At 45.6% G+C, this 16,988-nt stretch overlaps 1 protein-coding gene and 1 non-coding gene across 4 annotated transcripts; one reads left to right on the top strand and one right to left on the bottom strand.

The window, feature by feature from the left end:
* Positions 1–48: 48 nt before the first annotated feature.
* AURKA (aurora kinase A) lies at positions 49–16,582 on the top strand. Of its 3 annotated transcripts, none has more exons than XM_039864668.1 (9): positions 49–184; positions 3,018–3,064; positions 5,069–5,333; positions 6,816–6,870; positions 7,858–8,049; positions 9,036–9,174; positions 12,890–13,038; positions 15,364–15,538; positions 15,661–16,582. In XM_039864668.1, the coding sequence occupies exons 2-9, from the start codon at positions 3,023–3,025 to the stop codon at positions 15,844–15,846; spliced, it is 1,203 nt and encodes a 400-aa protein (XP_039720602.1). In that variant the 5' UTR covers positions 49–184; positions 3,018–3,022; the 3' UTR covers positions 15,847–16,582. The 3 variants fall into 3 exon arrangements, with proteins under 3 accessions (XP_039720602.1, XP_039720603.1, XP_039720604.1); XM_039864669.1 differs by having other exon boundaries at positions 108–198; XM_039864670.1 differs by lacking the exon at positions 49–184 and adding an exon at positions 292–310.
* LOC120604237 (5S ribosomal RNA) lies at positions 4,271–4,389 on the bottom strand. The gene has a single exon (XR_005653273.1). It is a non-coding gene; the product is annotated as a 5S ribosomal RNA (ribosomal RNA).
* Positions 16,583–16,988: the final 406 nt, after the last annotated feature.

The following is a 16,988-nucleotide window of genomic DNA, read 5'->3' as shown; positions in this document are numbered from 1 at the left end:
AAGTGCGCCTGCGCGCCGTGGGCGCCGGCCCGGAACGCGACTCGCCGTGAGCCAATGAAAAGGCAGCGCCTCTCCAGCCCAGGCCAATCAGCTTTCGGAGCAGAGAGTTTAACTCCTATTTAAAATGACTCTTTGAATCCTAACGGCTGGGCTCTCGGGAGGACTCGGCGGCCGTGGGTCGGAGGTAGGAGCTAACAGGTGCCCGGTCCATGGAGCGGCTCTGTGAGGCGGGCGGGCGGGCAAAGACAGCCGGCCTGGGCGGCCTGTTAGCGGGCGGCGGGGCTGCCAGGCCCAGGATGGAAGAGTCGGGGTGAGAAGGCCTCCCTCGGTCCCCCTCCGTCCTACGCCTGTCCCTCTGTCCCCCGCCCCTCCCCGTCCTCCGTCCCCCCTGTGCTTTGTAGGCGCTCTCCCATCTGTTCCTGGGCACCAAGGCTCCCTGTAAAAGGCCTCTTGGTGTTCATTAAACACCTGGAATGAATGGGGTTGTTGGGGTGGGGGCGGGGGTGCCTTCTGATAGGATTCTCGTATTCAGTGAGCACCTGGGTAGGAAGGAAAACTACGTACCCAGGTGCTCACTGAATGAGAATCCCATTGCTGTTTTGGAATCTACGTTCTAGTGGGGGTGGGGAGAATTAGACGAACTAGCAAGATAACTTCCGATAGGGACGAGTGTTACAAAAGAAACAAAACAGTAATGTGTGTGGCTTACCGGAGGCTGCTTTGGATAGAATAGCCGGGAGAGGCCGTTGTCCTGCTAGACGGATGAGTGGGTGAATCGATGATGATCTCGTAGAGGTCTTCCTGGGCTAGCGCCTTTTAAACCTTAGGCCTCTCTTGTCGAGATTACTTGAGGGTCTTTGTTAAACATATAGACCCACCAACTGAATCTGAAGGTCTTGGCTGTAGGATTCCGGTGTTTAGTTTTATCATGCTCTCCAGGTGATTCTGATGTTTCATTGAGAACTAGTAATCATCTAGGATCTGATCTGTTAGGTCTGGGGTTGGGCCTGAAAGTCTCTACCAGCCATCCTTGTGATGTAGATGTAGCTACTGCCCTTGACTTTTAATGTCTCCTCTTCCTCAACTTTTCTCATCTGAATTAAATGCTTTTCAGCAACATACTCATTTCATTTCCTCTCTACTCTTCTTCATTTATGCAGATATTAGTGGGTTCCTTGAAGGAGGGAAAAGTCTAAACCCACAGTGCTATTAGATCTATCCGTTTCTCTATGTAAAATAGCAGGATCTCTGGTTTGAACTGCGGGAACCTTGTGAAGGGCATCTGGTCACGTGACTCCTGAACCTGGCTGTAAACCAGAATCACCTGAGAAGCAGTCTTCCTGGGCGATCTCCAGAATTTCTGGATCAAAATCTTATTCCATTCTGCTTATTGTTATAAATGTTCCTGAGAAGGATAATAATATTAAATTGGAGCAAATGTCTGTAGTTTCTGTGGAAGAATGTTGACTACATGTCCTTAGGGCTATGTGATCTGATTAGTTTGTTGCTTATAATTGATAGGAAAAGCGGAGAAAGCAGTAGGGCGTGTGAGAAGTTAATGTTTGCATACCACCAGCATGTATCCTTCTTTTTGTTTATTGTTTCTACTAACCCACTGTTTGAGGTAAGGACTCTAGGCTCTTTAGCCACAGTCTCATCTTCAAGGTGGAGTGATTTGCATATGCATGAAATGGATGTGAAAGCCTGGGAGCAGGGAGTGCTTTCTGATTGGATTCTAGAATTCAGAGAGCATCTGGGTAGGAAATACAGAAAGGTTTCTGCTTTCTTGTTTATGGTCTACTTACTTGACAGGTTGGTGCCTGACTCACAGTATTGGCTTACTAAGTATTATAAACTATTGTGGTCGATTTGCGTATGTTAATGATTAATTTATTCCCCAGACATTGGCATCCATGCCATGTGCCAGGCATGTTCTGGGTTCTGGGGGAGGCAGTGAACAAAATGAGACTAAGCCCTTGATCTCTTGGAGCCTACTTTGGAGATCCCGAGGAGATAGCTGGATATCTGAGTCTGGGGAGACAGACAGTAAACAAGTACAAATAATAAGAAGTTAAATAAAGACTATGAAGAAATAGTAAAGGAAAGATGGTCCGAAAGGGGACATCTGAGCAGAGACTGAATGAAATGAAGGAGGAAGCTGCATTTCTATTATGAGGAAAAGCCTTACAGATAGAGGGAACAGGAAGTGCAAAGGCCCTGTGGCAGGGGACTTCTTCGAGGAAAGAAAGGAACCCTGTATGGCCGGTGTGCAATAGATGAGGAGATAAGGTCTGAGCGTGGCCACTGTCCACCTCCTGAGACTTCATAGGCTTAAGTCTAAGCTAAGTGAAGAAAGTAGAAAATTAGTGATCGAGCTGGTCATGCTGCCTAGAATGCAAGTAAGATGGAGGCGGAGAATTGACGTTTGGATTTGGACAGTAGGGGTCAGTCATAAGGTTGACTACACCCCCTCCAGCCCCATCCTTGCTGGGGATAAAGGGCCCAATGGGAGTGGGCTTGAGGGTGAGAGAAGTAAGTAGCAGGTAGTAGAGATGACCAGTGTGGACAACTGTTCCAGAGCTTTGCTGTTGAAAGGGGAGGCCAGAGATGTCATAGCTTGAGTCAGTTAATGGGTAAAGAGGTTTTTTTTTTATTGAGCTGCAGGCATGGCAACAGGCTTGTGTACTCGTGGAAGTGATCTAGTAGGAGATGATGGAGCAGAAGGAGTCATTTCAGGAGCGGAGTTTGAGTACCAGGGAGGGGAGGGGATGCAGTGTATCGCGTGTGTGTGTGGGGGGGTGTTATGGGGAAAACGCCCATCCTTGAACATTATCTAAGCCCCACACCTGTACATTATATCACATGAGAAAATATTGCTCCGTATCAGCTTCATTGGGATATAGAAAAAATTAAAGTCTCTTGTTGAGGCTTTTTGGTCAAGAGCTATAACCTGGTCTAGCATAACTACTTTGTAGCAGGTGGGTTTGTATAAATCAAGGTTCTTTTTTTCTTTTCAGGCATCATGGACAAATCTAAAGAAAACTGCATCCCAGGGCCTGTTAAGGTAAATCGAATAATCCGCAGTCTCAGTCCCGTTTCTGACACCCAGAGGAGGTCGCTTGTCTACCTGGAATTCCTTTCACCTTCCCTTTGGGTTTGTAACTTTAGACCCCTCCCCACATTCCTGGACGTGAGTTCATCACTCCTCTCTGCTTCAGCAGTAACATTTTGTCGATTCTCTTACCGTATCTTTTTTTTGTTCTCCTTTATCTTATAGTTAACTGTTTGAGTATCTGTATTCTCCACTGTATGCAGGATAATAATGTACACAATAGGCGCCTAATACTTGCTTGCTAGAAATTAACTTCTTTGCCACAGTTCGTTCTGATCTTGATTCAGGGAGCAGTAAGCACGGAGGGATGCCAGGTGGCATGTTAGGGAATTTCTCCTGGGACCCCACTTGGAGCTGGGTTCTGGGCCAGATACAGGGATGATGGTGGCGAGGGCACATGGTCTTTGACCTTGAGGAATTTAGAGCCCTGTTGGGGAGGTGTGGGAGCCAATACCACGCCTTATTACATATCTGTAGGACCGGAGTAATTCTGAGGAGGGCGCTTGGTTCAGGGTGGGGCAGGTTGGAATCCAGGAAGGCTTCACGGAGGCAAGGTCCCTGGGGCTCTTAGCGTTTAATGAGTATTTGCGAAGCAACTGAGTGAATGAGTCCCTCGTATAAAGATCCTTTAATATAAGTGATCCCCAGCGAGGTTTCCTTCTAGGAAATCAGCGTAAGAATAATATTGCTTGAGTTTTCTTTGTGGGGTGGGGCTCGGGTTTTTAGAAGTCTTTAACTTCAAATAAATGGATACTGACCCTTTTTTTACTGGCTGAAGGTATAAAACGGCCAGTTAGAAAATAGTTAACCCGAGTCACTGTTTTGATTCTCAGTTCCTTTTATAAAGATCATTTGAAAAAATTGCTCTGTTTAAAGTACTTCTTTATTTGCCACCTGAATGCCTGTGTTGTAGTGCTGCTAATTTCAGAAGTAATTGACTTTTTACTTAGAAAGCCTCTCGTAAAACATGCCAAGGGGCCGGTGGGGCCTGGCGCTTCCTTGCTCAGCGCTGTTTCATCATGTATTAGGAAGACTCCTCCGTGGAAGCTGGAGAAAGTCGTCCACCTCCCCGCACACCCCCCCGCCGCCTCCATTTCTGTTTAACTCAGGGTCTTAGAATTAAATTAACTTTCTCTCTCTCTCTCTTTTTTTTTTAAACGCCTGCAGCACCTGGTCTTCCTGGGTGGCCTCCCATCCAAGTACTAACCAGGCCCGACCCTGCTTAGCTTCCAAGATCAGACGGGATGGGGTGTGTTCAGGGTGGCATGGCCGTAGACAAATTAACTTTTTCAAGTTATGATATCCTACTTACAGGCGTGTAAATCATATATTTTGGTGATAACTCTTTGAAGAACCTACGTTTGTTTCCTTTTTTTGCCAAAGTTGTTTTGGCTCAGATTAATTTTGTCACTAGTACATGGGAAATGAAACAGTAAATAATAGACGCTTTTTGTGGAAAATCTGGCAAATACAAAAATTCAGACTGTCTTTCAAAAGTTCCGTCTCGAAGATAACCACTGTTGAACATTTTGATGTATTTCTTTCATGCTTTTTTTTCAAACATGTATTATCAAAGAAATTTCAGTGTAATTGGGGTTTTGGTATTCAGTTTCTATATTGAAGCTTTTTGCTAAATGATAATTCCCAAGTCCTTGTGAATTCTTAGTGTTTGCCTCCTCATTTAAGTGGAAGTTTAGTTAATGATCATTTGTTCATGGGAACCTGGTTTTTCGGGTGGGGTGTTGGGGAGGGCTTAGGAAGTGCTGTTCAGGTGTTCTTTCTGCCAGGTGAGAAGCATATTCCCCGGAAGTGCTGATTGAAGTAGGTTTCCCATTTCATCTGTTCTCAGTGACAGTCATTTTGTTGTACTAGGAAATAAACTTTGTGAAATTCCCATAATATTCAGCTTTTGTTCGTGAAGATCCTGAAGTTTTTTTCGTCTCCCTCCCAACCTAGACTTCGGTCCCACCTGGAGATGGCCCAAAGCGTGTTCTGATGGCTCAGCATCCCTTATCTGCAAAGAGCGGCCAGGCTCAGCGGGTCTTGTGTCCTTCAAATCCCGCCCAGCGAGGTCCTACGCAAGCGCAAAAGCTCGTCTCTGGCCACAGACCGGCTCAGAATCTGAAGCAGAAGCAGTCGCAGGCGACCAGCGTCCCTCGTCCTGTCTGCAGGCCACCGAATAATGCTCAAAAGAGTGACCAGCCGCAGCCACCAGCCCCTGGTAAATCAGCTTTTTGAGACTCATCAGATAGTCATCATTCTTCCTAGTTGCCAAAAAAAAAAGAAAAAAAAGGGGTACAGGCTCGTGTTTAGTATCGTTTGGGGCCCTAGCTTTTACATCATTTCTGCCGAGGACGAGGAGAAAAATTCGATGTCAGGTTGAAGCAACGATCTGTTTTGTGGGCCAGGCCGGTGCTAAGAATGCAGACAGACCTGATTCCTACCCTCACGGCATGTTTGAAGAACTGAAAAGTTCCGAGGTTCTGCAGCATGGAGGAAAATCGGGCAAAGTGGCTAGATCGAGGCGGGCGGGGGTGAGGCCACGGTGGGCACTGCCGGCCGTGCTGGGGAGCGGGTTTCATCCCCTGTGTGATGGGAAGTTGCCAAAGGCTTTGAGCAGAGCGACTGACCTGCCTTTTGGAAAGCTTTCTTCTGAATGTGAGGGATGAGTAGGAGAGAAGCAATGTTGGGCCCAGGGGTACCAGACAGGCTGTTGTGGTTTTGGTCAGAGATGACAGTGGCCTGAACCGGGTGGGCAGAGTGGATGTTAACAGTCACTACTTCGCATTTGTGGAGTGCTCACACAGTAGGCTTTCAGGTGGTGCTGTCTTCATTTGATCCTTGTAACCGCTCAGTGGAGGTAGTTATTACAGGGAGGAAGCTGAGACTCGGAAGCATTTACTTATCCACAACCAGCCAGGATGGAGAGCTGCAGACAAACTGAGTGCTCACGTGGGCGCACACTGGGTGGAACTGGCCAATGAACTGGACATAGGGATGGCGGTATGTTGATGGCAGTAACGGAGGGAGTGACCCACAGAAGGAAAAGCAGTTCGGCCCTGCATTCAGCCATCTGAGGAGACCGTGCCGGGCTGCAGTTGGAGCTTGATGTGCCAGAGAAGGACAGAAGGAGAGGTCCTGTAAGGACTCCAGCTCATGAAGTGGTGACTTTAGCACCCTGGTGTACGATTGGTTTGCTGTACATTTTGCCGAATTGGTGGCTTCTCTTTACCCTTGACCATGAGTGTAAGTGGAAGGAAGGTGGCCGGCTTAGGTTTCGTTGCATATTGTCGATCGTATTGTATTTGGCGTATGGCCTGCCCATGGGGAAAAGGTGACGAGGTGGGAGGTCGTTGTGGGTGGGAGGACTGGTGATTCTGCCGTGGAAGCTCTTCACTTGGAAATAGGCTTTAGGGAGAATCTGCACGGTCTCGAGTCTTCACATTATTGGAAGGGCTAACTGGGTATCTGCTCATCTTCACTCTAGAATCTGTGGACGTCACAGGCTGCAGTCAGGGTAAGCTGTGGGCTTTCTATATATAGAGAAAACTGAAAATGGCCCAGTTCTACAGCGCTGAGAATACCGTTGATATTTTGGTGACCATTCTGTGATTCATTTCTATTCACAGGTTTTTAACTTATTCTGTATAGTTATTCTAAAATAAAGATAGTTATTCTAAAACTGATTTTTTGTTGTATGTAGGAAATAATTCTGAAAAGGAACTGGCATCAAAACAGAAAAACGAAGAATCAAAAAAGTAAGCTTTATTTTATTTACCAGCTTCTGTACTGTCATTCGATTAGAATGTACCATTTCATTGCAAATTTAATTTTGGGAACTCTTAAAAAAAAAGATCTTTGAAAATACAAACGTTTCCAAATTTCTAATCTTTATTCAAAAAGAATTTTAATGATGGATGTTTACTTAGAGACTCAAGTTTTTTTTTTTTTTTAATTGCTTTTCAACTTTAGAAAAAGCTCGGGTGACTGTTACAGAAATGTGTAAAATAAAAGTTTTTCTCTACCCCCGAAAGTAACCACTACATGTGGTTTATGTATTTCTATACTTTTTCTTATGTAAAAGTGCAGGTTTGTCAGAAAATGCGGTCATGTCCCAGAACTGTATGCACATGTATGACAGTATTTCCTAAAAGCTTGCCGTCAGTCTCTGAACTGTCTGGATTCTAGAACGTGCTAGGAGGAGCCAGGAATGAGCCCACAGACTTCTGCTTTCACTGCCTAGTGGAGACTTGCTGAGCATCTAAACCCAGTGGTTCTCGCCCCTTCTCCCTCGGGATCCGTCCGTCTGCTCTGCCAGCATGGTCCTCCAGCCCAGAGCGTTGGCATCGCGGGGTTGGAGGAGGGGAGGCTGTGGTCAGTTTGCAGAGGCCCACGGTGGTTCTGGAGCATTCTTCCTCTTCCATTTACTTCCTAATTCTTTCTATGATCTCGAGCGTTGTTAATAGGTCTGTACCCCCAAGCATTGCACTGTCTTGGGACACACTCCAATGAGTGTTTCAGCTCTGAAAGTCCAGAATGTCCCTTGTCACTGACCCACAGCCTGGCAGGCAGGTGGGGCGCTGGGGGGTTTAATGTCTGTGACGACTCAGTGTGGTTATTGGCTTGGTTCTTGCAGAGGGTACATACCGAATGCGGCAAACGTAAAATTACATAGAGTGTGTGTCTACTACTCAATTGTTAGAAGAGATTTGTTTTCATTGTAAAACGATCCAATTCCTTTCTAGAAGGCAGTGGGCTCTGGAAGATTTTGAAATTGGTCGCCCGCTGGGTAAAGGGAAGTTCGGTAACGTTTACTTGGCGAGAGAAAAGCAAAGCAAGTTCATCCTGGCTCTGAAGGTCTTGTTCAAAGCCCAGCTGGAGAAGGCAGGAGTTGAGCATCAGCTGAGAAGGGAAGTGGAGATCCAGTCTCACCTTAGGTGAGTCTTCGGGCTGATACTCAGAAGCGCGGTGCACAGAATTTAAGTTAAGAGGTAAATGAGAAGACCTGCTTCAGAGTCCTGCAAAGAGTGAATAAATTTGTCATTTTTCAAAGATTTATCTAGACTTAGGTGCTGTGGGCCTGAACAATCACTTTAAGGTTTATGTTAATGGAGTAATTTACGTGAGCAAAAATTGTTTTTTTTTGTTTTTTTTTGTTTTGAGCATATTTTTTTAAGGGGACTGATACCTCCTGTTCTGGGTTTTGAGCAGAGATTATGGGCAGCCTGCAGGTGACTTTGGCCAGTGGGCCTTTCTCTCTCTCTCTCTCTCTCTTTCCTTTCCTTTCCTTCCTTCCTTCCTTCCGTCCTTCCTTCCGTCCTTCTGTCCTTCCGTCCTTCCGTCCTTCTTCCCGTCCTTCTTCCCGTCTTGTTTTTTCAAACTTGAATCAGTTGCTAATACTTAAAAATCCGTCTGTGTCGTGCCTGTCCCCTTACTTGGCAACAAGCGGGAGTCGAGAAGGGCGGGCCGATGGCTCAGCTCAGGTGGGCTGTGCCCTCAGCTGCTGGAAGTCAGTCCCCGCAGCAAACATCCAGCACCATTCTGGAATGCTGCTTTCAAGTTCCGTCTCCAGCGTCGGGGAATCAGGCTACTGTGGGAACGCCATGTCTCTCTAATTCGCAGGGAATTAATGTTCAGCTGAATTTTTCCCCCAAAGAATAAAGTTGCCCTAGAAGAGGGAAAAAATAGTCTTAACTAAACCCGAGGTCTATGAATACCTTGAAATGCGTGTAAACTGATATGCGGATCTGTGCATTTTGCTTGGAGTGGGTCTGTAGTTTCAGATTCTTAAGTGGGAGGGCGGGGCCTGGGAGCAGAACCAGTTTTTACTACTGGTTTCACACGAGGGGCTTGTTCGGTATTTACAACATATTCTTGTATTTGCTTTAAAACCAGGTGGTAGAGTGTTTATTCTCTGTTGCAGGCATCCAAATATTCTCAGGCTGTATGGTTATTTCCATGACGCCACCCGCGTTTACCTCATTCTAGAATACGCACCCCTTGGAGCTGTCTATAGGGAACTTCAGAAACTGTCCAGGTTCGACGAGCAGAGAACTGCCACTGTGAGTTTTCATTTACCGTGAGACTAATTCCGTTTCCTCTGTACCTCTCTTACCTGGTGGTGTCCCTTTCGTGACATAGATGGGTTTTGTTTTATGCAGAGATGGTTTAGTAGGGTGCGAGATTCAAAGTAGAGAAGTCAAAACAGCTGTGTTGTGCCCTATGCATGGATAAGACCAGGTACTAGGTGGGATATCGTGGCTGGTTTGTTTTCACAGCTGTTTTTCTGTGGAAACGTGTATAAGTAGTTGCCCTCTTTTTTAAGAAGAATAATTACTTTAGAATAGTTTTAGATTTACAGAGTAATTGTGAAGATAGTACAGATCTATTTTCTGCTATTACTACATACTTTTCCTGTTAACATATTACATTAGTATGGTACATTTGTCATGACTAATGGACAAATACTGATACACAGCTGAAGCCCATACTTTATTCAGGTTTCCTTAGCTTTTCTCATGATTAGACCAGGGTCAGTGGGATTTTGAGAGGGAGCTCGCAGAGGTCAGGTGCATTCTCGTCCCACGTGGAGGGTGCACACGGACTTAGCCGTGGGTCCTGGCTGTGATCACGGGCCGAGGCCACGATTCTCCCCTGTAGAGTTGCTCCCTCTCCCGCTCCGTGCCGTGCTCCTTGGAAGGAGTCGCCGCACTCAGTCCCGCGTGAGCCGTGGGGTCGTGACCTGCTCCACAGGGTGGGGCATCCGCTTCCCCTGGGGGCTCTGCACTGGAGATCCGGCCGTTCTCCCTGCGTGTTCACTCAGTCACTTATTAACAGGGACTTGTCGGTGTTTGACAGTTTGAGTTATAGTCCAGTACTTCTTTATTTGTCTTGCTTTGTCCACGGGGAGCTCTTTTATGTTGTCCCTGTGGTTTTTTGACACACCCCATCTTTGTGGGTGTGTGGTGGTGGCTTTGTTTTTAAGTGCTATCCTGCTTTCTGATACTACAAGACACTCCAACCTTATCTTGCAGATTTCCTATCCCCGTCCTAGAATCAGCCATTTCTCCAAGGAACCCTGGTTCCTTTTATTGGAAAATGTCGTTAGAAACCAAGATCTGGGCACTAGGTATGCTCATTGCTACTGGATTGTCATTACTGGCAGGCTCTCAGCTGACAGCAAGGAAACGTGTGCATACTGACCTGTGTATACGCAGGAATCAACATTCCGTGTTTATCCTCTGTATCTATGTTAAGCAAAGCACGAGCCCGTTACCCCATGGATCCTCGCTCCTCCCCTTGGTCTTCTGTGACCTTTCACTCCAACACCGAGAAACCTGGACCCCACCGCCTTCACCTGTGTGTCATTCAGTGCTCGCGGACGCGTCTAGTGGCGTCGGAACTGTCGAGCGGTTACTCCGCGGGAAACGGCTAGTGCATGCATTTAAGATTCATCTGCGTTGTTTCAGGGGTTAATAGAGCTCACTTCGTTTTATTGCCGAATAATATTTCATTGTAAGGATGTACCTCAGCTTATCTCTACCTACTTAAAGGTATCTTGGTTGCTTCCAGTTTTTGGTGATTATGAATAAAGCTAACAAATTTGCATAAGTTTTTGTAGGGCATACGTTTTCAGATCTGTCAGGTGACTACCTAGCGGTACAGTTGTTGGCTTGTATGCTGAGATCACGTCCAGCTTTGTAAGAAGCTGTCGAGTTGTCTTCCGAAGTGGATGTGTGTCTTTGCCTTCCCATGAACAGATGAGAGCTCCCTTGTTCCTCACCCTCGCCAGCAATTGGTGCTGTCAGCTTTTTGGGGTTTCAGTCATCATAATGGGAGTATAATGGCATCTCACTGCTTTCATCTGCAATTCTCCAGTGACATGTGATGTTGACCATTATTTCATGTGCTTATTTGCCATGTCTAACATCTTCGAGGTGTCTGTTCAGATCTTTTGCCCGTTTTTAATATTTTTGTTATTTATTTATTTATTTTGCCCATTTTTAAATTCTTTTGAGTTTTAAGCATTTTTGTATATTTCGGATATGAGTCCTTTATCCCATGTGTTTTTAGATGTTTTCTCCCAGTCTGTGTCTTTCACAGCCAGAAGTTCAGCATGTTTTTGTTCTTGTTTGTTTTTTTGTTTTGTTTTTTTTAATGAAATTACTTATTTGAAGAAGTTGGAGAGTCTTAATTTGGGCTCTTTTTTATTGAATCAGCAGCAGATGATGGGCCTGTTGAATGGTGATTACTTTGATTTGTTCTGTTTCTTGGAGATCTCTGGGTACTATGTACCCTAATTTTCTTTCTTTTTGGCATTGATTAAAGTGGCATTGAATTTAGGTGTTTTACTTTTACTATCTGAAATCGCAGTACTATTGAATGACTCTCTGGTCTTGTCTTTTCAATGAGGACATAACTATTTGAAATAATCTTAAATGTTTGCCTGTTGGATACGTAGAAATCTACTTTATTTGCTTCTTAAATATTAGCTAACCAAATTAGTTTCTTATTTAATTGGCAATTAATATTTATACTACTTGTCAGTTTTCTTCAATCCAGATGGAGTTCATTTTGGCGTAACATAACTATTTGAAAGAAAGTAAAAGATTGGTTCTTTCTAAGATTCTGTGGTAGTTAGGATGAATATAGATGAATATATACACACACCTGTTTTCCTTTTCTGATTAATTCAAGTAAAACTAATCGTAGAGAAATGTTAGGGACCTTCGCACGTACCCGCACTCCAACGTGGAGGCGTGGAGGAAAGTGTCGGAGGTGCTGACTCACTAAGCTGCTTGTCGATCTGAGCAGGGAGAACCCATTTCCTTCTGGGATTCCGATGCGTGCTCTTAGAGCATCAGTTCCAGTCTGGTGTCATGGAAGAGCTTCCTGTCTTCACTTTCCGTGTATTATGGTCTAAATTTTGGTCTCTGACTTTGGCTTGAAAAAGTGAAAAATGACCTTTTTGACAATAACATTTGGTCTCTGTGCATTTGTTTCGTGAACCTTCTTGGTGTAATGTTCAGTCCTGTCTAGCAATTACTTTGGAAAACAAAGCTTCTCAAACTCTAGAGCTAAATGTATCCTTTCGGGATAGTGATTAACGATTGTTATCTATAAATTAAAGCAAATTCTGGACTTGCTAGCTCTTTGAGAGAAACAGAACCGAACACAAGGGCTGGCTGGCTCGGGTACCTTCAAGCTGGCGGAGAGTCAGAATGCCCCAGACATAACATGCTGTCTGATGTGCTGGTATACCTGCTTCTATTCTGTTCATGGTTCAGGATTGGTTTTTTTTCCTTGAGAGTCTTAGTGTAAATTTTTAGCTTCGAACAAATCCTTTTGTTGTAAATTGATCTTGGCTTTAAAAATGGGAATTGACTGTACTTGAAAGATTTTTTTAAAAACTGTGCTTCTTTAAAATTGTTTACGTTCGACTCCCTAATTTGTACTTGTTGTTCAGTATTGTCTTAATTCAGTGCTGCTGGCCACAAGTTGTCATATGGGGATGTAGTTGTAGCCCATCAGTGTTTTCCCTGTTTTTCTGCCGTATTAGCAAATAAGTAACTAGCGCTGAATAACCTGTACTTTATGCTGAACACATTTGGTTCGATTGATTTTTTTTTTTTGCTGAGTCATCAATTATTCTAGCTTTTGCTTTAAATCTACATAATATAAAAATCTATGCTGGGTTTCTTTTCAGAACAGATGTCTAAAATTAACTTGTTATATAGAGTCTAAAGCATAGACTTTCAATACTTTTTTTTTTAATAGTATATCACAGAATTGGCGAATGCCCTGTCTTACTGTCATTCAAAGAGAGTTATTCATAGAGACATTAAGCCAGAGAATCTGCTCCTGGGATCGGCAGGAGAGCTGAAGATTGCGGATTTCGGGTGGTCCGTACATGCCCCTTCCTCCAGGTATGTGACTTCAGAGGTAGAGCTTGTTTGGTTTAGCAGAGGCCTCAGGGGCTACTCAAGTGAGGTGCTTCAGTGTCGGGCATTAGCTGCCCCGAATTGGGGCGAGCGGCTGACACTGTGCTTTGCAGTAATTTAGGCCTGCTAGTGAAATTACTGTTTTTCAAGGGCGTTTTTATTGCACCTTAGGCCTGGGGTTAAAGATGCTTAATGTCTTTAGAGGCTAATGAATGGGACAGATAAGTTAGCAGATATGACAAGTGTTTGACAGAGAAGTGCAGCCCACGGAGAAGGGGAGGGGGCCACCTGACGTGGTGGCGGGTAGAGACCAGGAGGCAGATGGTCCAGTAGGCAGCCGAGGAGAGCTAGGCTGAGAGCACGGTTCTGCGGGGAACTTGAAAAACCAGACGACTTTGGATGGAACTCTCAGGGTGGTGGTTAAAGGTTCTCTTTGGTCCGCGATTGTCAACAGAATAGTCTGTTCTTGTCCTCTCATAAAGCTAAAGCAGAGGGATCAGCCTAATGAAACAGTATAAAACGAAGTGAACTTTGCAAACAAGAGCTCAGATATTATTTACTCTTTCAAATTTAATTTGGGGTTAAATAAGTTTTGAAACCTGAGAAGTTTGTCAACTTCGGGGTAGGACTTAAAGATTATAGCCAGGTTACTTTAAAAAAATAAAGCCAGTTAAAAAAATTGTGTAGCCTAAAAGAGGTGTCATGGGGTGGGGTGCGGGGGTGAGGGGTGGCTTTGTTTTGTTACAGACCACTTCTAATTGTTTCTAGCAAAGCATGGAATCTGCTTTGGTAGTTTTATTTTTTAAAATCTGGTCATCTGTCACTAGTGGGCGCTGTTGGCACCTGGCGAGGCTAACAGCATGAAGAATTAATTGTCGGCTCTGTGACATCACAGGCTGACCTGTACCTTAACTGTCCAGGTGGTGTCATTGTGAAAGATCATTTACCCTTTTCTGAAAAGGACATTTTTGTAAATGTTCGTGGTCACTCACTCCGCCACTAAACATTAATAACCATACGAGCTTCCAGGTCATCGTGTGCTGTTGCTGGGGAACCCCCGACTCTGTCTCTGCCCTCTCAGTGGTGATGTGAGGGCTTAGATGTCTGGGGAGGTGGCCCTTAATGCCAGCTCACCATTTAGTTGAGTGAACACGCGTGTGCTTGCGGCACCAGGCGTGGTGAACACCTCACCAGCATCGACCCAGCACAAGCTCCGATGGCAAAGGCTGACTGACGTAAAGCAACAAAAACCTACGTGGTCTCGCTCCTGGTTCGTCTGCCACCCCCTGCCGCTTATTTCCGGCCTTTGTTATAAAAACTCACTCAAACATACAGAAACGCTGGATTAGTCGTTGGTCGCTCACGTGGTCATCCAGTGCCAACATTCAACAGTTAACATTCTGCCTTATGGGCTGGTCCACTTTTTTGGTGAGCCTTCACAGATAAGTTGCAGACATCATGATGCTTTGTCCTTGAGCACTTTGCTGTGCATCTCCTAAAAACAGACATTGTCCCATCTAATCCCAGCCATTATCACTCTTTAAGAAAGTTAACAGCCTTGGTAGCAGCTAACATTTAGTTCACGTTCACATTTCCCCAGTTGTCCACCAAGTTTTATAGCGGTTCTTTTAAATCAGAATCTAACCAAGGTCCATGTATTATATTTGATGTGTTGGTCTAAATTTAGACCCATTGCCCCACAGTTGAAAATGGATTTTTCTGATTGGGTGTCACGTGCTCCTTCATTCTGTTTTTTTTTTCCCTGAAAGCTGGGAATTGAGCCTAAGGGCTTGAAGAATATTTTTGGCAAGAATATGTCATAGGTCACCCTCCAAATTTCTGTCTCTCTTGTACCAGTGGTGTATCAGAAGGCAACATGTATCTATAACCCCAAACCTAGTCCTTTCACAGTGAGACAGTTTTTGTTTCTTGTCATTAATGTCACCTGGCTCTTAAGCTTCTTAGCATATCTGTAATGTAAAAACATAGACCATTAAACTTATTTACAGAGAACATTGCATGGCTGCTTTTATATTGTAGCGATACTTTAAATTTCTTACTTTTAGATCATTTAAGGAGTTTCGGGAGTTGGACAGGTTTGGGGTGCAGCTTGGTTGCTAGCTGTGTGATCTTGCATGTCTTCCTCAATCAGTTTCCTGTCTAAAAATGGGGATTTATAACAGTACCTACTTCGTAGTGTAGGATCTGGCCCAGGAGAACTCAGTCGGTGCCGGTGTAATTGTTAATGACTCTTAGCAGCTGTCGCGATAATAGAAACAAGCGTGTCAACCTGAGCCCCCCTGTCTCTAGGAGAACCACCCTGTGTGGCACCCTGGATTACCTGCCCCCCGAGATGATCGAGGGCCGGATGCACGACGAGAAGGTGGACCTCTGGAGCCTTGGAGTCCTCTGCTATGAATTTTTAGTTGGGAAGCCTCCTTTTGAGGCAAGCACCTACCAAGAGACCTATAAAAGAATATCACGGGTAAGGCCTAACTGGAAGGGATCCGTCACTTGTGTCAGAGTCCTTTCTGGCTGCGATCTGAATACTTACACCGTTCTCTCTAAACCGTGTTTTGTGACTACTTGTCACTTATTGTACTCCAGGTTGAATTCACATTCCCTGACTTTGTACCAGAGGGAGCCAGGGACCTCATTTCAAGACTGTTGAAGCATAACCCCAGCCAGAGGCCGACCCTGAAGGAAGTGCTCGAACACCCCTGGATCACTGCGAATTCCTCAAAGCCATCCAGTAGCCAACAGAACAAAGAGTCAAGCAGCAAGCAGTCTTAAGACTTTTGCAGGGGAGAACCCGTGAGCCAGGGCTCTGGGGTCATCGGTCAGAATCAGGCTCCTGACTGACATCTTACCGCCGGCAGCTGCCTGCCTGCCTGCCTGCCATCCGGAGCGCTGCAGAAAATGTGTTTTTGGTTTTTTTTACTGGGCGTACCTCCTCATTCAGAAAGATCCACTTCAATAAACAGGACACTCTGAAGTGAAAGTAGCCATGAGAATCGTGGTAACTTCTCTGGTTTGTAACTGGAGGCAGGGTTCAAGTGCAGCCGCTCTGCAGCCTGTTTGGGGTAAGGCGTCCTGGCGGAAGGTGAACTTGGAGCCGACCGGGCTGAGTGGCCCCTTCGCCCAGGAGCTGTGCAATAACCTTCCAAGTGCCCGAGTGCGTGTGTAACTTATTGGGTGGCCACGCCTGGTAGAGCTGTCAGAATGCGAATGTGCTTCTTTTAAATGTTAAAATAAAGATGTGTGTATAGACTTGACTTCCACGGCGTCCCTTCAGGAGTGCTGCTGCGTCTGTCCATCACCCGTTAAGCCTCGTTAGCTCATCATCCTCGACCACTTACCTCCTGCCCGGGACTTCTGTGAAGCAGGGGCGGGTGCTCTACCTCCATCGTGGGACTTGCTTGGGACACGTGAGACGTGTGTCTCAGCTGCTTCTAAACGTTAAGGGCTTTTAAAAACCGGGTTTGATGGTTTATATATTGTTTCTATAAATACATGAAGACATACAAGATGATGACTCTTTAAAGTTCTCACGTGTGACCTTGAAACTAATGCATTTCCCGGGAGTTCACGGTCGTGCCTGTTAGAAGTGCTGGGCTCAGCCTGGGGCTCGGTGGGGAGGCAGCAAGGTGCCTGTGCAGCGCCGTCAGGGCTGAGGCCCCAGAGCCGGCCTGGCCTGTGCGACGGCCGGGGACACTGTTAGGTAGGACGCCCACTGGTCGTGGGGAGGGGGCAAATTGTAATGGGGCCGTTAGGGGTCGGGAGAGGTGTCCAGACGAAGTGGTGGCTGAGGCTTGAAGGACAAGGGAGGATTTAAAGGGTGGAGGCTGGTGCCACACAAGAGGTCCCTGCAGCCTGGGGGAGGGGACAGCAGGAAACATGGCAGAAAAGTGGGGAGCTGTGGCGGTGTGGATGGT

Source organism: Pteropus medius, unplaced genomic scaffold (assembly GCF_902729225.1).
Source record: "Pteropus medius unplaced genomic scaffold, Ma_sr-lr_union100, whole genome shotgun sequence".
Lineage (NCBI taxonomy): Eukaryota > Metazoa > Chordata > Mammalia > Chiroptera > Pteropodidae > Pteropus > Pteropus medius.
Note: the sequence above shows the minus strand (reverse complement) of the source record. Positions and strands in the feature narration are given on the sequence as shown.

Excerpts from the sequence above, each read along its gene's own strand:
- AURKA (XM_039864668.1), top strand. The coding sequence starts at position 3,023 with ATGGACAAATCTAAAGAAAACTGCATCCCAGGGCCTGTTAAG. Across the intron at positions 8,050-9,035 it reads GAGATCCAGTCTCACCTTAG|GCATCCAAATATTCTCAGGC; the intron begins GTGAGTCTTCGG and ends TCTCTGTTGCAG. Across the intron at positions 9,175-12,889 it reads ACGAGCAGAGAACTGCCACT|TATATCACAGAATTGGCGAA; the intron begins GTGAGTTTTCAT and ends TTTTTTTAATAG.